The 20,981-nt window shown below is 40.4% G+C and overlaps 2 protein-coding genes across 4 annotated transcripts in view; one reads left to right on the top strand and one right to left on the bottom strand.

The window, feature by feature from the left end:
- ago3b (argonaute RISC catalytic component 3b) overlaps positions 1-1,063 on the bottom strand; it is a 146,600-nt gene extending 145,537 nt beyond the window's left edge. For all 3 annotated transcript variants that reach the window (XM_060904870.1, XM_060904871.1, XM_060904872.1), the window contains exon 1: positions 478-1,063. In XM_060904870.1, the coding sequence (XP_060760853.1) occupies positions 478-496 (19 nt within the window). In that variant the 5' untranslated portion in view covers positions 497-1,063. The remainder of the gene's footprint in view (positions 1-477) is intronic.
- A 1,679-nt stretch (positions 1,064-2,742) lies between these two features.
- Positions 2,743-20,981, top strand: part of olah (oleoyl-ACP hydrolase) — a 46,899-nt gene continuing 28,660 nt past the window's right edge. The window contains exons 1-3 of the mRNA XM_060904869.1: positions 2,743-2,759; positions 3,091-3,308; positions 7,000-7,133. Of these exons, the coding sequence (XP_060760852.1) occupies positions 7,004-7,133 (130 nt within the window). The 5' untranslated portion in view covers positions 2,743-2,759; positions 3,091-3,308; positions 7,000-7,003. The remainder of the gene's footprint in view (positions 2,760-3,090; positions 3,309-6,999; positions 7,134-20,981) is intronic.

The raw sequence follows: 20,981 nt of genomic DNA, 5'->3' as shown, positions 1-20,981 counted from the left end.
CTTGACAGGTCGCTGTGGTGAACACCCTTCACATCACCCCAGCCTGGAGTGAACTGCTGTTCTAGAAGCCCCTTGAATAGACTGAGATTTATTCTACATCATTTTCCACCTGTGAAAACTTTTCAGTGCTGAAACATTACACTTTCAGTGTGGCTGGTCAGTGAGTCTCCATGACAACGGGCGCTTAGCAACCAGGCAAACTTCCTGGACTGACCGCACCTGACCACCTGCGCGCGCAACACCGGCAAGTGTGACGTCAGAGCACCACTTCTGTGTGGACAGGAAGCTCGTCCAAACATTTCGGACCGGAAGTCCGTTTTCCAAACAGGTTTTCTCAGCCACTTTTGTGCTCATAACATTTTTTTTTATCATGTTCTAGATACTTTCCTGGTTATTTGTATAAGAAAGAAATTATTTATATATAAATAAAAACTATTGCACCTTGACAACTTGAGGAAAGAGGAGAGGGTTCTGTACCTGTAGTGCTGATTTCCATTCATGAGGTCTCTGCCCGGTTTCTAGCCGGCTTCTGGATGTTCGACACCCGGGTAGGGGACGGCGGTGACACTCGTGGTTTGTTTTTTCCTGATTTAACCCAGGTTCAGTTATTTTTTATTTATTTTCTCTCTCTCTCTCTCTCTCTCCTGCTGATAAAGCCTTGGCCCGGCTGGTTGAGGGTCAGCTTGGCCTCGGGTTCATTCGGTTCAGCACCGTGTCCTCCTCCCAGTAAACAAACACACACACTAACCCAACCTTCTGGGCTTTTCTCGTCGCTGGAACTAAACTAATTACTCCCAGATGACAAGTCAGACGAATCCTCCTAAGACTCCCCACAGTCTGCTGCTCTTCTTCTTCTTCTCTTTTACTCCTCGCTATCACCACCACTAATCCATCTGAAATACACCCGACCGTTTAAAAAAATAAAAAGCTAAAAGAATAAATAAATGTGTTTGTGTCTAAAAACTTCAGGTTCCTGGACCAAAAGGACAAATTCTTCTTCGAACCGGTTCCCCACTCCAAGTCCCTTTAGGTCCTGTTACCGGTTTACCATCTCACTACGGTCAGTGGGACCCAACCGGAAATACCAACCTCAGGAAGCCGCGTCATTTCCGGGAACGCGTCATTCAGTTGTCAGCTCTACTGCAGTTACTGGATAAAATATAGAGTGATTTTTATTTATTATTATTAATAATAATAAGTCTTTATTGTCACTGTCACTTTTACAAAGGTACAACGAAATTGAAGGTGCTGTTGACTCATTATGAGTTATAGAAAAATAAAATAATAACAAATAGTAAAGTATACAGAATTGCACTGGTAAAATGGTATAAACAGAATTGTATTGTATTAGTTCTATATATACACAGATTGCAATAATAATAATAATAAAAATAAAAGTTTATTATTATTCAAGCATTATGATGAAATGTTTTTCAACAACAAAAATTGTTTGTTTGTTTGTTTATTATCATTAGTTGTATGTTCATTTTAATTTCTTACTTATATAGACTATTACCCGTGTTACTTGTACTGCTCTCTTAAAGGGATACTCGCTTTTTTTTTATTTTGTTTTGTTTTTGTGTTGTATTGTATTTTGTAACTTCGAGCTTGTAACTCAAAAAAAAAAAAAATACAAAGCAAAACCAAACAAACAGAAAGGCTCGATATAGGGTGATTTTAAATTTATTATTATTATTATTATTATTATTATTATTATTATTAATAAGTCATCATTGTCACTGTCACTTTTCCAAAGGTACAACGAAATTGAAGGTGGTGTTGACTCATTATGAGTTATAGAAAAAAAATAAGAACAAATAAAGTATAAAAATAAATAGTATACAGAATTGCACTGGTAAAATGGTTTAAACAGAATTGTATTGTATTAGTTCTATCTGTACACAGATTGCACTAATAATAATAATAATAATAATAATAATAAAAGTTTATTATTATTCAAGTATTATGATGAAATGTTTTTCAACAACAAAAATTGTTTGTTTGTTTGTTTGTTTATTATCATTAGTTGTATGTCCATTTTAATTTCTTACTTATATAGACTATTACCCGTGTTACTTGTACTGCTCTCTTAAAGGGATACTCGCTTTTATTTTGTTTTGTTTTTGTGTTGTATTGTATTTTGTAACTTCGAGCTTGTAACTCAAAAAAAAAAAAATACAAAGCAAAACCAAACAAACAGAAAGGCTCGATATAGGGTGATTTTAAATTTATTATTATTATTATTATTATTATTATTATTAAGTCATCATTGTCACTGTCACTTTTCCAAAGGTACAACGAAATTGAAGGTGCTGTTGACTCATTATGAGTTATAGAAAAAAAATAAGAACAAATAAAGTATAAAAATAAATAGTAAAGTATACAGAATTGCACTGGTAAAATGGTTTAAACAGAATTGTATTGTATTAGTTCTATATGTACACAGATTGCAGTAATAATAATAATAATAATAATAATAATAATAATAATAATAAAAGTTTATGATTATTCACGCATTATGATGAAATGTTTGTTCAACAACAAAAATTGTTTGTTTGTTTATTGTATGTTCATTTTAATTTCTTACTTATATAGACTAGTTTATTACCCGTGTTATTTGCACTGCTCTCTTAAAGGGATATTCGCTTTTATTTTGTTTTTGTTTTTGTGTTGTATTGTATTTTGTAACTTCGAGCTTGTAACTAAAAAAAATAAAAAATACAAAGCAAAACCAAACAAACAGAAAGGCTCGATATAGGGTGATTTTCTTATTTGCTGTGTAAGAATGGTGTTTACTAAAATAATAATAATAATAATAATAATAATAATAATGTTTATTATTATTATTATTATTATTATTGAAGCATTGTGATGAAATGTTCCAGACTGTGACCTAATTACTTTATTGTTGACTCAAAGAGCTCTATTTATTTAGTTATTTATTTGTTTATTTACTTACTTCTCTGTCTATTTAGAGTTAAATGAGACTGTGATTATATCAAAAACAAACCTGTTATTGAAATCGTTCAGGCTGTTATTTAGGAAAATAAACTATGTAATGGACATTTGTTTGTTGTTCATTGTGAACAGTGGGCTGGAGATGGCGATGTTGCTGTGGTGGTAGAAGTTTGTGCCCCTAGAAGAAGAGGAAGAAGAGAAACAGACGAAAGTGAAGCTTGTTTACCTTTCAGGCACCTCATCATAGTAAAGAGAAAACATCTCTCAGAATGATTTACTTTATGAGATCAGATATTTCAGGATTCTAGTGACACCTGAAGGAACATCAGGAAACCAGTGAATTTCAAAAGGTTGGTTTGTTTCTGTGTTTGTCAGCAGTGGATCCATAATACAACTGAAAATAGTTTTCAGAGGAAGAAATATGAGTATTTTGCATAATGAGTAATTAGCCTCTGTCCTCTGGAGTTAATAAACAGTGTTGGAGATTTGGTAGTTGATTGACTGCAAATGAATTAAGTAACATGGTCTACCTTTTCAGTCTGCTCTGATTACACTTGGACTATATTTGACCTGTTAGGATTTGTGCACATACAGTGCTGAGCGTAAATGAGTCCACCCCCTTTGAAAAGTAAAATTTTAAACAATATCTCAATGAACACAAACAATTTCCAAAATGTTGACAAGACAAAGTTTAATATAACATCTGTTTAACTTATAACGTGAAAGTAAGGTTAATAATATAACTTAGATTACACATTTTTCAGTTTTACTCAAATTAGGGTGGTGCAAAAATGAGTACACCCCACAACAAAAACTACTACATCTAGTACTTTGTATGGCCTCCATGATTTTTAATGACAGCACCAAGTCTTCTAGGCATGGAATGAACAAGTTGGCGACATTCTGCAACATCAATCTTTTTCCATTCTTCAACAACGACCTCTTTTAGTGACTGGATGCTGGATGGAGAGTGATGCTCAACTTGTCTCTTCAGAATTCCCCATAGGTGTTCGATTGGGTTGAGATCAGGAGACATACTTGGCCACTGAATCACTTTCACCCTGTTCTTCTTCAGAAATCCAACAGTGGCCTTAGATGTGTGTTTAGTCATGTTGGAAAAGTCCACGATGACCAAGGGCACGGAGTGATGGTAGCATCTTCTCTTTCAGTATAGAGCAATACGTCTGTGAATTCATGATGCCATCAGTGAAATGCAGCTCCCCGACACCAGCAGCCCTCATGCAGCCCCACATAAGGACACTGCCACCACCATGTTTCACTGTAGGCACCAGGCATTTTTCTTTGTATTCCTCACCTTTGCGACGCCATACAGTTTTGAAACCATCAGTTCCAAAAACATTTATCTTGGTCTCATCACTCCAGAGTATAGAGTCCCAGTAGTCTTCATCTTTGTCAGCATGGACCCTGGCAAACTCTAGGTGGGCTTTTTTGTGCCTGGGCTTTAGGAGAGGCTTCTTTCGTGGACGGCATCCATGCATGCCATTCCTCTGCAGTGTACGCCGTATTGTGTCACGGGAAATAGTCACTCCAGTTGGGCTTTCTACTTCTTTAGATAACTGCAGTGAACTTGCATGCCGATTTTCTTCAACCCTTCTCATCAGAAGACGCTCCTGTCGAGGTAGGGTATTAGGCAGAAAAAGAAATTTACCAGTCAAAAATAATATTTTATATAATCCTGATAAGCGCCGCAGGTGCGAAGCGAAGACGAGCGCCGCAGGCGCGAAGTCCCTCTAGGGGGGTCTGGGGGCATGCCCCCCCAGAAAATTTTTGAAATTTAGACTTCATTTCCTGCATTCTAGGACATTTTCAGGGTGAAATGGCGTGTAATTTTTGATCAGAAATATTGCATATTTTTACTTTGTATTTTTTTCAGTTTCACTCCTGAATGTATCAGATGTATGTATGGTGTTTGATTTGGTAACAAAAGTGAAAAGAAAATAAACAACAATGAATTGTATATAATCTTTTGATCTAGTTACAGTATTTAATAAAAAAAAAAACCAACAGTATTCTATTTTACCATACCCCAATGAACCCCCCTTGTTAATCAATGTATCACACATACCTTTTCTGTCTTTTTGTGGAAAAACGAATCAGTTTTTGTCACATTCAATTTGGGGCGTTTGTTGGGATTCATCTTGATCCAGAAGAGTGAGTCAGCAAAAAAAAATGCGGTTCTCCCGCCAAGAAAGAGGAAACTACAACGCAGGGTGTTTGGCAATTTTCGACCAATCAGAATTCGCGATTTATGCAGTCCGCATGTTACAAGATTCAGTGCGGGCCAAAATGGCGGAAACGATGAAATATTCTGATTTTTCATTTCAAGTTTTCAGTATTTTTCGTATTAAACTGTGTTTCTTACGATTTGTAAATGATGGCGGAACCACACACGGACTGGCCATCGGGAGTAGCGGGAGTTTTCCCAGTGGGCCGGTGGTTCAGTGTGGGCCAGCGGAGAAAAAAAAAAAAAACAGTTGCGCGCTGGCCTTTAATATGATAAGCAATGTTAACAGTTTCTTTAACAAACTGTTAACATTGCTTATCATATTAAAGGCCAGCGCGCAACTGTAATAAGCAATGTTAACAGTTTGTTAAAGAAACTGTTAACATTGCTTATCATATTAAAGGCCAGCGCGCAACTGTTTTTTTTTTTTTTTTTCTCCGCCGGCCCACGCTGAACCACCAGCCCACCGGGAAAACTCCCGCTACTCCCGATGGCCAGTCCGTGTGTGGGCGGAACATAACTGGATTTATCGGATGACATGTGGGAGTATTCATGTGCGAAAATTTTCGGCATTATCGTCCGTTTCAGTATCCGTCTGTGTGTATACTTGCCCGTTGAAATCGGCAATTGCCCGTCAAATTTACGGGTGGACGGGTCTCTGCCTAATACCTTATGTCGAGGTGTTAACTTCCGTGGACGACCTGGACGTCTCTGTGAGATGGTTGCAGTTCCAGCTTTCTTAAATTTTTGTACCACTTTTGCTACAGTATTCTGACTGATAAGTAAAGCTTTGCTGATCTTCTTGTAGCCTTCACCTTTGTGGTGGAAAGAAATTATTTTCTTTGGAGAATTCTGAAGAGACAAGTTGAGCATCGCTTTCCATCCAGCATCCAGTCACTAAAAGAGGTCATTGTTGAAGAATGGAAAAAGATTGATGTTGCAAAATGTCGCCAACTTGTTCATTCCATGCCTAGAAGACTTGGTGCCGTCATTAAAAATCATGGAGGCCATACAAAGTACTAGATGTAGTAGTTTTTGTTGTGAGGTGTACTCATTTTTGCACCACTCTAATTTGAGTAAAACTGAAAAATGTGTAATCTATGTTATATTATTAACCTTACTTTCACGTTATAAGTTAAACAGATGTTATATTAAACTTTGTCTTGTCAACATTTTGGAAATTGTTTGTGTTCATTGAGATATTGTTTAAAATTTTACTTTTCAAAGGGGGTGGACTCATTTACGCTCAGCACTGTATGTGTCAAGTCATCTTATATATGTTGAATAAAAGTACAAAAAAGATAATCGGAGAGCATACACTTGTCTTATTACCAAAAGAGCCAAGCGTACATTATTACATACAGTTAAAAAAGTACAACTTTAAGATGTTGTGTCAGCAGTCGACAATATTAAGTTATATGGTATTAACCTTCTATGATAAATAGATCAACTGCGTAAAACTGCACACACTATCCCAATCATAGTGATAACTACTGTATTATTAATCTTTTGGGTAAATCTAATTATCTAAATGAATAACAATATGATTAATTGATTAAATTAATAGTCTAAGACTCTGTCATAATGCTCTGATAATGCACAAAACCCCTCTTCCGATGACCGTGACTTTGACTTCTATACAGTAACTTGTCTGTTGAGACGTGAGGTCATTCATTTTAATATGCTGCTCTTGTAAAACTTGAGTTTTCAGCTCTAACCTTCACTGTCCATTTATTGAGGTTAATGCAGTGTTTTACAGCTACCTAATAACTAATTGTCCTATTTGCTTCCTGTAGTGAGATGGATAAGGTCATTAACTGTTTCAGTAAAAGGCCTGAGGCTGTAGCGAGATTGGTCTGTTTTCCCTGGGCGGGTGGAGGCTCCATCCACTACGCACGCTGGGGAAGACTCCTTAACCACGCCATTGAAGGTATTTGAGAAGCTTGTCCATTATACCTGCTGGTAGACTATGTGCTAAGTTGGACGCCAGGCGTATACCGTACACTCACCGGCCACTTTATTAGTAACACGCATACACCTGCTGTTTTATGCAGTTCTCTAATCAGCAGCACAATGCATAAAATCATACGGATGCAAATCAAGAGCTTCGGTTAATGTTCACTTCAGACATCAGAATGGGAAAAATTGTGATCTCAAAGTGTGACTTTCTTTCACTGTGGCATGGTGTCGGTTTGAGCCAGATGGACTGGTTTGAGTATTTCAGAAACTGCTGATCTCCTGGGGTTTTCACACACAACTGTCTCTCGAGTTTACATAGAATGGTGCGAAAAACAAAAAACATTCATTGAGTGACAGTTTTGTGGGTGGAAACAAATATCTTATTGATTAGAGAGGTCAGAGGAAAGTGACCAGATTGGTTCGAGCTGCCAGGAAGGATATAGTAACTCATATATAATCAGTCTTTACAACCGTGATGAGCAGAAAAGCATCTCAGTATGCAACAGCAGAAGACCACGGTGGGTTCCAGTCCTGCAAAGAACAGGGATCTTAGAATCAAGAACAAGTTCCTACACTGTAAAAAAGAATAGTTGAGAATACTTAAAATTTCAAGGCAACCATCTGCATTAAGAATTTTATGTTTTGCCAACGATGTGCCCATGATAATCCAAACTATGATAACACTGTTATCTTTATTAAGAATTCTTAATTAAGTCAATTTTCAATTCCTCATTCTGCCAACATAGATTTCTCTTTTTGCTGAACAGTGCCATTCACAGTAGTACAAAAAGGCAATTGAGGTTATCACAATTTATCATTAAACTATACATGCCTTTTTTCATTGTTCTACACAATTACAAAACTTCAGTAATGTACAATAAACTTCACACTTTTTTTGGGGGGGAAATGACCTCGAGCCGGAATCGAACCCAGGTCCCCGGATTTATGGTATGGCACCTTATCCACAATGCCCCCAACTTCATACTTTTTAAAAACTTTATTTCAATAAGCCCTTTTGAACCAAATCGAGTATTTGTATAATTACAGCGCATGCCCCCTGAGTTCAATCTATTTTCCGTCTTTTTAAGCATGAATAGGCTACATGGGGTTTCATTTCTTTAATCAAAACATGGCCCTTCAGTACTTGAACTTGGTTTCACAGGCCAAGCTACAGTGCAATAATAAGTGCACTTGTAATTGGGGCGTCTTGTCATTCTAATCTACAGTGGTGCTTGAAAGTTTGTGAACCCTTTAGAATTTTCTATATTTCTGCATAAATATGACCTAAAACATCATCAGATTTTCACACAAGTCCTAAAAGTAGATAAAGAGAACCCAGTTAAACAAATGAGACAAAAATATTATACTTGGTCATTTATTTATTGAGGAAAATGATCCAATATTCCATATCTGTGAGTGGCAAAAGTATGTGAACCTTTGCTTTCAGTATCTGGTGTGACCCCCTTGTGCAGCAATGACTGCAAGTAAACATTTCCGGTAACTGTTGATCAGTCCTGCACACCGGCTTGGAGGAATTTTAGCCCATTCCTCCGTACAGAACAGCTTCAACTCTGGGATGTTGGTGGGTTTCCTCACATGAACTGCTCGCTTCAGGTCCTTCCACAACATTTCCATTGGATTAAGGTCAGGACTTTAACTTGGCCATTCCAAAACATTAACTTTATTCTTCTTTAACCATTCTTTGGTAGAACGACTTGTGTGCTTAGGGTCGTTGTCTTGCTGCATGTCCCACCTTCTCTTGAGATTCAGTTCATGGACAGATGTCCTGACATTTTCCTTTAGAATTCACTGGTATAATTCAGAATTCATTGTTCCATCAATGATGGCAAGCCGTCCTGGCCCAGATGCAGCAAAACAGGCCCAAACCATGATACTACCACCACCATGTTTCACAGTTGAGATAAGGTTCTTATGCTGGAATGCAGTCTTTTCCTTCTCCAAACATAACGCTTCTCATTTAAACCAAAAAGTTCTATTTTGGTCTCATCCGTCCACAAAACATTTTTCCAATAGCCTTCTGGCTTGTCCACGTGATCTTTAGCAAACTGCAGACGAGCAGCAGTGTTCTTTTTGGAGAGCAGTGGCTTTCTCCTTGCAACCCTACTATGCACACCATTGTTGTTCAGTGTTCTCCTGATGGTGGACTCATGAACATTAACATTAGCCAATGTGAGAGAGGCCTTCAGTTGCTTAGAAGTTACCCTGGGGTCCTTAGTGACCTTGCCGACTATTACACGCCTTGCTCTTGGAGTGATCTTTGTTGGTTGACCACTCCTGGGGAGGGTAACAATGGTGTTGAATTTCCTCCATTTGTACACAATCTGTCTGACTGTGGATTGGTGGAGTCCAAACTCTTTAGAGATGGTTCTGTAACCTTTTCCAGCCTGATGAGCAACAGCAATGCCTTTTCTGAGGTCCTCAGAAATCTCCTTTGTTCGTGCCATGATACACTTCCACAAACATATGTTGTGAAGATCAGACTTTGATAGATCCCTGTTCTTTAAATAAAACAGGGTGCTCAGTCACACCTGATTGTCATCCCATTGATTGGAAACACCTAACTCTAATTTCACCTTCAAATTAACTGCTAATCCTAGAGGTTCACATACTTTTGCCACTCACAGATATGTAATATTGGATCATTTTCCTCAATAAATAAATGACCAAATATAATATTTTTTGTCTCATTTGTTTAACTGGGTTCTCTTTATCTACTTTTAGGACTTGTGTGAAAATCTGATGATGTTTTAGGTCATATTTATGCAGAAATATAGAAAATTCTAAAGGGTTCACAAACTTTCAAGCACCACTGTAGCTGCTCTGAAACACAAGCTACATCCATGTCAAAACATTCATGTTTAAGGGGGGGACATGGCCCTTCTAACTGTTAAGATGCAGATTGACTTATGGCCCTTTTCCACTACCCTTTTTCAGCTCACTTCAGCCCGACACGGCTCGCGTTTCGACTACCTCAGAACAGCACGACTCAGCTCGCTTCAGCCCTACTCAGCACCCAAAACTCGCACGGTTTTGGAGTGGGGCTGAAGCGAGCCAAACCAAGCTGAGTGGGGCTAGGGGCGTGAGCAGACACTCCCCTGTGCACTGATTGGTGAGGAGAAGTGTCCTCACATGCCCACACACGCCCCGTGAGCACGCTGGGATCTGTAAACCCGGAAGAAGAAGAATTACGAATTACGAGAATTTCTGAAGCCTTGTGCGCCTCGCCTCATCTATACGCTCTTGCCAGTATCTGTTGGCGTTGTCGGTGACAACAAGCCACAGCACCAAGACCAGCAACACTAACGACTCCATGTTTATTGTTTACTCTCTGGGTCGTGAGACTACCGCTTAAAAGGTCACTGATGTCACTGTTTGCGCCGCCTAACGACATCACTTGACGTCCACCCACTTTTGCTAACTCCACCCAATGTGTCCACCCACTTCCAGCCAGCATGGTTCAGCGCGGTTGTAGTCGAAATGCAACTCCAACAGCCCCACTCAGCCCAACTCAGCCGCGTTGGTAGTGGAAAAGCAGCATTAGAACATGACCCTGCACAGCCTAAATACTCACAGCCTTTGCATTTAGGAGAGGAAACCCCGTGTCTTGGTCATTAAGAGCATGCGCTGAATAAACACCTGTGGCAATTATGTATTTTCAATTCAGATTATTCACTACTGTATATTTACACATCATTGAGGTGCACCCTATCAGTTTGATGTGGATTTTTCTGTTCGTTAATAATTATTCATATTTTCTTGTCCATTCAATTGTGAATATGGAATTACTTGAACAAAGCGTAATTCTATTTTTTACAGTGTGTTAAAGTGGCCGGTGAGTGTAGAATAACTGCATGAGTGGGATAGTTGACACTAATTATGAACTGGAGTGATGAAGAACTGTCACAGCCCAAAAAGACAGACAATGCTAGCGTTTTTACATCTGGGTTTCGTTTTGTTTCGGGGTATTGTGGTATGGCTAAAGTTTCAACCACACCTACTTCTGTTTCAGATCTGATACAAATTCGGTACGAATACAAACAGCGTTATTGCATGACATCCATAAATGAGTCCATACAAGGAAATCCACTTTATTCTGAAGCATTCTGAGGGAAGAACAAACACACAGCGTGCTCTGTGTAGTCTTTGTATAAGAGCTGGGGGTTTTACTGTATTTTTAGAGGTAACATATAGCAAGCGATAATCTGAAGCAAAACCAATTAGCAGCTTGTTATTCAGCTTTTATCAAACGTAGACAGTGCTTTTATGGGAAAAGGGCCGAGTTCTTGCAACTTGAGCAGTCTAATGTACATATCTCAAGGTCATAGAGAAGGTTTGAGAAGAATACACATTCCTTAGCTTAAAGGTATAATTGTCAGTTTAAAAAAAAAAATCTTAGCTGTACACAACCTGGAAAATATGTAGAACGTTATAAGAATAATGGTTTGAACAGTTGCCTTAACATAAGTGTAAGAAGTGTCTGAGAAAAAGCAGTTTGGTAAACTGACTTGTGGTCCAGAATGCTTGTTGGGATTTGGATGGGCCTCCTGTGAGTCATTTTATAGTTTATATTTTATACTTTATGGGTCCCGTAGATCCTGGGGGTGGAGCTTTGTGAACGTGGGTGGGAATGGGGCTCGATGGAGAAAACTATATATAATTCAAACACCAAACCTAACCGACCTAATCATTAATATTACCAAATGCACATTTAAAAAACAAATATGAGGTAAACATGAGGATGATGACCAGTAGTTTTATACAAAAAAAAAAAATACAAACATGAATGAGGGGCGGCACAGTGGTGTAATGGTTAGCGCTGTCGCCTCACAGCAAGAAGGTCCGGGTTCGAGCCCCGTGGCCGGCGAGGGCCTTTCTGTGTGGAGTTTGCATGTTCTCCCCGTGTCCGCGTAGGTTTCCTCCAGGTGCTCCGGTTTCCCCCACAATCCAAAGACATGCAGGTTAGGTTAACTGGTGACTCTAAATTGAGCGTAGGTGTGAATGTGAGTGTGAATGGTTGTCTGTGTCTATGTGTCAGCCCTGGCGACTTGTCCAGGGTGTACCCCGCCTTTCACCCGTAGTCAGCTGGGATAGGCTCCAGCTTGCCTGCGACCCTGTAGAACAGGATAAAGCAGCTACAGATAATGAGAAGAGAAACATGAATGAATGAAACACTGATTTAAATCACAAAGCTAGGAGTTAGACAGAGGGAGAGTTGAAAGCATGCCCCATTACCCCCGTTACTCAGAAAATGAGTGATGGAGGATAACTGTGAATTAAGTCAGACTCTTTATTTCTAATCTATTGATAGCTTTTGGCCATATACTGTACACTCACTGGCCACTTTAATAGGAAGATGACTTGCATTTGACGTGATCAAAATGTGCTACGTCATGAGCGTCCACCATGATGGTGGATATACAAAGCAACTAGGATGGCAGCCGCTGAAAACGTGTCTGTAAACAATGCTGAGTTTTCTCACTATTACCATGATTTGAATGGTTGAGCGAAGATTCGATGCAAAGAGAAGATAGATATGTGTGGTTTTGAGCCATATTATTTAAAAAAGTCAGACTTTTCTGAAGATAAGACGCTTCTACTGGCCACCGAGTACCCAGATATCACATTCTATCTGGTTTGGCTGCCAAAGACTGAAGTCCGACCTTGGACGAAACGTAGCCTGTTTTCTGAGTGGGTGCCCAGTCTGGATTGTTTCTATCCTATAATTTTGCTGATGCTCCTAGTGTTAGGGTTTTGCTGGGAATCGAACCCGGATCATTGGTGTAGTGATCCAGCAAACCCCCACTAGGCCACCAGGGGAATGACTCAAGTGCAGAGGCGTGAGGCGAAAGTAGAGTATCAAAAAACAGTTTATTTACAATATATACACTATATACAGTCCAGGGCAAAAAAACCCCAAAAAGTATAATCCAAAGGTTCAAAGTCCAAAAAATGAGAAAAGAAGAGGTAAAATGCTCAGAAGATACAAAAGGGTAGAATAAATCCAAAGAAAACAAAATACCAAAAAATACAAGCGCATAAGCAAGGTACACGGGACAGCGGAAACAAACCATAGGTAGCACAAAGACTCCGTGACTAGGGACCAAACTGAGGGAGTATATATACACAAAACTAAATGGGAAACAGGTGACACTAATGAGGACAAACAGGCAATCAACACAAACACAAAACACAGGAACAGTGGCGGCCTCTAGAGGCCAAAACAAACATGACAAGATAAGGAAATAACAGCGGCCTCTAGAGGCCAAAACAGTCCCAGTCCTAACACCTAGAAGCAAAATGGTAATTACACGTACTAAAATTATAACAATGACCGAGTGAACCATGACAAGAGAATGCTCATTTTATAGCAAAATTCTAACAACAGGAAATAAAATTCTTCCATGATATTATCAGGGCGGCACGGTGGTGTAGTGGTTAGCACTGTCGCCTCACAGCAAGAAGGTCCTGGGTTCGAGCCCCGTGGCCGGCGAGGGCCTTTCTGTGTGGAGTTTGCATGTTCTCCCCGTGTCCGCGTGGGTTTCCTCCGGATGCTCCGGTTTCCCCCACAGTCCAAAGACATGCAGGTTAGGTTAACTGGTGACTCTAAATTGACCGTAGGTGTGAATGTGAGTGTGAATGGTTGTCTGTGTCTATGTGTCAGCCCTGTGATGACCTGGCGACTTGTCCAGGGTGTACCCCGCCTTTCGCCCGTAGTCGGCTGGGATAGGCTCCAGCTTGCCTGCGACCCTGTAGAAGGATAAAGCGGCTAGAGATAATGAGATGAGATGAGATATTATCAAGAAAGCTTTTGAATCTCACCTGAGATAAAATGATCACTGCAAACACGAGCTGTTTTGGTTTTCGCCTCTGTTAGATCAGCGCTGCCAATGTTGTTCGGCCGTGCTCGTCTCCTCTCCGTACTCAGCCTCAGAGTTTCCTCGCCCTCTTTCCAAATCACAGACGGAATTCTAAACAATCGGAATGTGCCACAGTCACGAGTACTGTTATGACCACGACCATATACAGCGCAAAGATGTGGCAGAGCTAAAAGAACGCTTAAAGCAGTGGAAAAACAAAGAGAGTTGCACATGTGTCACTGTTTTGTATGGAATGTCACTTGACCCTGCATTTGTATATCCGCCAACATGGCCGACATCCGGGTTTCTATTTTGCTTTGATGTCACTTGCAAGTCAAGGATACTGCACCTCATTCATGCACTTATCCAATCAGCCAATCATGAGGCATCGCCAACAACCAGGCCAGGGTCAATGTCACTGAGATCACATTTTTGCTTCATTTTGATGTTTGATGTGAACATCACCTGAAGCTCTTGACTTGTATTTATATGATTTGATGCATTGCATTGTTGCCACATGATTGGCTGATTGCATAATTGCTTGAATGAATTCCTATTAAAGTGGCCATCATACTTAAAACATCTGTGTGGGTATAACAGTTATTCTACGAAATCGAGTTGTACTGTATATGAGCTGATAGCCGACGAGGCGCATAGCACCGAGTCGGCTATAAGCCATGTATGACAAGACTGAGCGGATTAACTGTTTTGTTCTATCCACATTCACTGGATTTTGAGAAACGGGGCATTTTTATTTTTTGCAAATTCAATAAATAAAAATTTTATACAAATGTCCAACAAAATAATTTCCACTTACAATGCAAACAAACTGGCGAAATGACCGTAGCAATTTGTGAAAAATGCGATAATAATAATTCTTGAAAAATTAAAAAAAGAGACATTTTTTTACCATCAAATACTTTCATTCCATGTTTTGTTGCCTTTTTGGGGTTTTGTTTTCGAGTAGAGTTTTTATTTCGTCCTTGGTTGGTTCAGCAACACGCTCCGCCATTTTGTTTTTCTCTACTCACGGTATATGAGCTGAAAGCCTAGTAGTAGAGTAGCCAATCAGAGCACGTGACTGCTCATATCCAGTGAATGTGGCTATGTAATATATTAAAAAAAACATATATAAACAAGATTGCTGTCTCTCCATAATCACCAGAAAATATCTCCATGTTGTCATCTGACTGAGATGGATAATCAAGATTGAGACAGCTAATAAAGCCTTTTACAGCAGTAAAACAGAAACTCGCAGATCCTGTTGAATGAGGAGAACCAAAGCAACCTGAGGATAATGGGATAATTTGGGGATAATTTTCCAGCACATGATGCTAGTGTCAGTCCAGATAGCATGGCATGATGGGTTAAATGTGGATCTGTGGTCAAGGGACTGGGTCTTGATCTGAATGGCGTTGATGCCTATGAAGTATGTCTTATGAGTAAATTGGGTGCCTGAATGATGCACCACAGGAAAGAGGATGGTTTAATTGTAAGATGGCTAATCTAATTCACTGCACTGACCTAACAGGAAAGCTATCTAGGTACATGGACATATAGGACACTGATGCCCCTTTTCCACCAAAGCAGTTCCAGGGCTGGTTCGGGGCCAGTGCTTAGTTTGGAACCGGGTTTTCTGTTTCCACTGACAAAGAACTGGCTCTGGGGCCAGAAAAACCGGTTCCAGGCTAGCACCAACTCTCTGCTGGGCCAGAGGAAAGAACCGCTTACGTCAGCGGGGGGGCGGAGTTGTTAAGACCGACAACAATAACAAGACCGCGAAAGATTGCCATTTTTAAGTGACGAGAAGCAGCAGCTGTACAAACGCGAAGTCATCCATTATTATTATTGTTGTTGTTGCTGCTTCTTCTTCCATGTTGTTTTTGCTTCGATATTCGCGCCAAGGTTTATGCAAACGTAGCGACGTAACTGACGTAAACAGCGACGTAATGACGTATACAACGACGTAACTGACGTATACAGTGACGTAATGACGTGTCTTCTCTTAGCACTACGAGTGATGGAAAAGCAAACTGGTTCTCAGCTGGCTCGCAAGTTGAACGAGTTGTGCACCAGCACTGGCCCCGAACCAGCCCTGGAACTGATTTGGTGGAAAAGGGGTATGTGTGACATGGAATGAACCTGGTCCACAGTAGAAACTTAACCCCTGGTGTTCTGAAGTGGTTAACTTGGTGTTTTTAGTTTGCATAGGTTCAGGAGTGAGGTGAGGGCAGAACCACTAATTAACTAGAAGGGCAGTTGATAGTGTATACCTCCACCAAGCCACATATTCAGATTTGCATCAAAATCTAATCAATGGTTCCTTGGCCCATGGCTCACCTTTTCTCAAAATTTCATCAAAATTTGTTCACTTCTTTTTTAGTTGCTTTGCGAACAGACGAAAAAAAAAACAACAACCTGGATCCACGTACATATCCGGATCCTGGATCCACATACTTATCTGTAGTTGCATCAAAATCTAATTAATTGTTCCTTGGCCCATGACCCACCTTTCCTACAAATTTCATTAAAATCCATTCACTACTTTGAGTTACATTGGGAACAGTCAAACAAACAGACAGATGCAAAAACATAACCTCCTCCTACAAAGATTTTGGTAACCAGTAATTCAATTTGAACCAGTAATTCAGCACATCAGTTTTTTCTTTAAGCTCACTCAGTTATAAAGTTCAAGCTAATTCAAGATAATAACCTTTCATTGTTGGTGGTGTGGCAGAGGGCTGTCGTAATATTAATGAATACCATTATCAAGAATGAAAACCATCGTTCTGAAATGACACAAGACACAATCAGAAAGCAGAAGAATAACAAAAGAAACAAGATGCCAAAGACATTCACAAAAATAAAAACACAAACAGAGGCCTTTAAAGATACAAGGGTACTTCAAAAAGTTCTCGGTCTCACCTGGAAACAAGGGGCGTAGCTCCCATTTGGGGGGGCATAACTGTATACTATAAAGTCTTATATCACTGTCCACAAAAACTCAACTGAAAGAAGCAATCACAGAAAAAAGGAGAGGAAAGAAAGCTTGGAGCTGACGTGCTGTTGCTCCAGGACAATACACCCGTCCACACAGCACAGGTGGCAGGGGCAGAAGCAGCCAAATGTGGCTTTGAACTGTTGCCCCATGCACCTTACTCACCCGACCTGGCACCATCTGACTTCTATCTGTTTCCCAAATTGAAATCCCACTCGCGTGGTTGCCATTTTCAGAGTGATTGTAGTGGATATTGAAGTCCGATACAGACGAACAACACGCAAAAATACACACGAAAAACATAAAAAACGTGCACAGGTAGGGAGAGCTTGTAGCCGCAGCCGTTGTAGTAGAATTGTATATAGTAAGGTTTTCCAGAAGAAAAGGTAGAAGCAGAAGTAGATCCAGAAGTAGAAGTAGAAGGCGGAAATATGGCGTTTGACCGACAAGATGGCGTCTGTTACAATCTGGATCGGCTGTGATGTCACATACAAGATCTCTATACTCAGAGAGTTTGTTCTAGTAACCTAATTAATATATAATTAGATCATACTGACTGTACAGCCACTGCCAGCACCTTTGATCTAAAGGTAGGGCTATTACAGTGCTCAGCGTAAATGAGTACACCCCCTTTGAAAAGTAACATTTTAAACAATATCTTAATGAACACAAACAATTTCCAAAATGTTGACAAGACAAAGTTTAATATAACATCTGTTTAACTTGTAACGTGAAAGTAAGGTTAATAATATAACTTAGATTACACATTTTTCAGTTTTATTCAAATTAGGGTGGTGCAAAAATGAGTACACCCCACAAAAAAAACTACTACATCTAGTACTTTGTATGGCCTCCATGATTTTTAATGATAACACCAAGTCTTCTAGGCATGGAATGAACAAGTTGGCGACATTTTGCAATATCAATCTTTTTCCATTCTTCAACAATGACCTCTTTTAGTGACTGGATGCTGGATGGAGAGTGATGCTCAACTTGTCTCTTCAGAATTCCCCAAAGAAAATAATTTCTTTCCACCACAAAGGTGAAGGCTACAAGAAGATCAGCAAAGCTTTACTTATCAGTCAGAATACTGTAGCAAAAGTGGTACAAAAATTTAAGAAAGATGGAACTGTAACCATCTCACAGAGACGTCCAGGTCATCCACGGAAGTTAACACCTCGACAGGAGCGTCTTCTGATGAGAAGGGTTGAAGAAAATCGGCATGCAAGTTCACTGCAGTTATCTAAAGAAGTAGAAAGCCAAACTGGGGTGACTATTTCCCGTGACACAATACGGTGTACACTGCAGAGGAATGGCATGCATGGATGCCGTCCACGAAAGAAGCCTCTCCTAAAGCCCAGGCACAAAAAAGCCCGCCTAGAGTTTGCCAGGGTCCATGCTGACAAAGAAGAAGACTACTGGGACTCTATACTCTGGAGTGATGAGACCAAGATAAATGGTTTTGGAACTGATGGCTTCAAAACTGTATGCCGTTAGCCTGGGCCCGCCCATCCTAAGTGTGACGCAACACGGGGGCCTGTTGCGAGCTTAGTCTGGCAAGGCAAGCTATCTCCAGCTCTTCCATGCTCCCGAAAAATCGGGAGCCAATCAACTTTGAGCATCTCCAACGGCCCTTGGGAGAGGCGAGTTCAAGGCAGTGACATAGTAGAACTGCGACCGGAAGCCATAGATTGTTTACAGAATCTATGCCGGAAGCGCTTCATTCACTAGAAACATTACGAACATGGAGCAGCGGCAAGCCTTTGACACAGCGTTAGATGCTGTATTGAAAGCATTCAACGGGAAGTTCTCATTGAAAACGGAGCAAAGAGCAACCCTGGAGGTATTTATCTTCTTCCTGTTACTCAAGCAGTTTCCGTCGCGTCACATACGTCAGAGGAAAGAGTGATGTGATTGGTTTAAGCTTCATCACACCCTTTTCTGGCTTCGACCAGTAGCAAACTGAGGCATTTCAGGGAGGCGGGTCAACCACGCCTTTTTGGGAAACGGTTGGGCTTAATATCTTTGCCAGACCAAATGCTCGCAGAGCTTTGAAGTTTGAAGTCGCATTAGCCAGACTAGTATGGTGTCGCAAAGGTGAGGAATACAAAGAAAAATGCCTGGTGCCTACAGTGAAACATGGTGGTGGCAGTGTCCTTATGTGGGGCTGCATGAGTGCTGCTGGTGTCAGGGAGCTGCATTTCATTGATGGCATCATGAATTCACAGATGTATTGCTCTATATTGAAAGAGAAGATGCTACCATCACTCCGTGCCCTTGGTCGTCGTGCACTTTTCCAACATGACTAAACACACATCTAAGGCCACTGTTGGATTTCTGAAGAAGAACAGGGTGAAAGTGATTCAGTGGCCAAATATGTCTCCTGATCTGAAACCAATCAAACACCTATGGGGAATTCTGAAGAGACAAGTTGAGCATCACTCTCCATCCAGCATCCAGTCACTAAAAGAGGTCGTTGTTGAAGAATGGAAAAAGATTGATGTTGCAAAATGTCGCCAACTTGTTCATTCCATGCCTAGAAGACTTGGTGCCGTCATTAAAAATCATGGAGGCCATACAAAGTACTAGATGTAGTAGTTTTTTTTGTGGGGTGTACTCATTTTTGCACCACCCTAATTTGAGTAAAACTGAAAAATGTGTAATCTAAGTTATATTATTAACCTTACTTTCACGTTATAAGTTAAACAGATGTTATATTAAACTTTGTCTTTTCAACATTTTGGAAGTTGTTTGTGTTCATTGAGATATTGTTTAAAATGTTACTTTTCAAAGGGGGTGGACTCATTTACGCTGAACACTGTAAATATTAGATCTCTTACATCTAAAGCGCTAATTGTCAATGAACTTATTGCTGATCAGGAGTTTAATGTACTATGTTTAACAGAAACATGGTGTAATGCATCTCTGATGTGGGCGGAGTACAGAAGCATGGCAGGCAAGAGATGACATTCACACGCACTTTTATTTTCATGTTGCTTTTCAGCTTTAATGTACGTTTAGACACACGTGTGCACACAGTTGTGTTCTGGTCTGGGGAGATTCCTTCTCTCTGCTCTCTCCCTCCTTTTCTATCCTCCACCGTCACTGCAACAAACACGCATACACAACATTAATCAACAACAGGTGCATTGACTTTGCCACTCACCTTCCCTGGCCCCGCCCTCCATTCACAAGCTGATATAGGCCATGCCTCCGCTGCCACACATGGATTAAGTCAAATGAATATATAGCATTAAATGGAGCGAGTCCTCCTGGAGGGCGGCACGGTGGTGTAGTGGTTAGCGCTGTCGCCTCGCAGCAAGAAGGTCCGGGTTCGAGCCCCATGCCCGGCGAGGGCCTTTCTGTGTGGAGTTTGCATGTTCTCCCCGTGTCCGCGTGGGTTTCCTCCGGGTGCTCCGGTTTCCCCCACAGTCCAAAGACATGCAGGTTAGGTTAACTGGTGACTCTAAATTGACCGTAGGTGTGAATGTGAGTGTGAATGGTTGTCTGTGTCTATGTGTCAGCCCTGTGATGACCTGGCGACTTGTCCAGGGTGTACCCCGCCTTTCGCCCGTAGTCAGCTGGGATAGGCTCCAGCTTGCCTGCGACCCTGTAGAACAGGATAAAGCGGCTACAGATAATGAGATGAGATGAGATTCCTCCTGGATACAGTTATATACACCAGCCTCGTCTAACTGGCAGAGGAGGAGGCGTCGCGGTTATTTATAATGATTATCTAGGCATAACACAAAAACCTTTCGTTTGAAATTCATATTGATAACATTACCCAGATAGCTTTCTTTCATCTCAGAAATATAGCTAAGATAAGAAATTTAATGTCACTACATGACATGGAAAAACTAGTCCATGCTTTCGTTACCTCCAGGTTGGATTATTGTAATGCCTTACTGTCTGGATGTTCCAATAAGTGCATAAACAAGCT

The sequence above is a fragment of the Neoarius graeffei genome, chromosome 22 (genome assembly GCF_027579695.1).
Source record: "Neoarius graeffei isolate fNeoGra1 chromosome 22, fNeoGra1.pri, whole genome shotgun sequence".
NCBI classification, from domain to species: domain Eukaryota; kingdom Metazoa; phylum Chordata; class Actinopteri; order Siluriformes; family Ariidae; genus Neoarius; species Neoarius graeffei.
The sequence above is the reverse complement of the archived record's forward strand: the minus strand, read 5'-3'. Positions and strand labels throughout refer to the sequence as shown.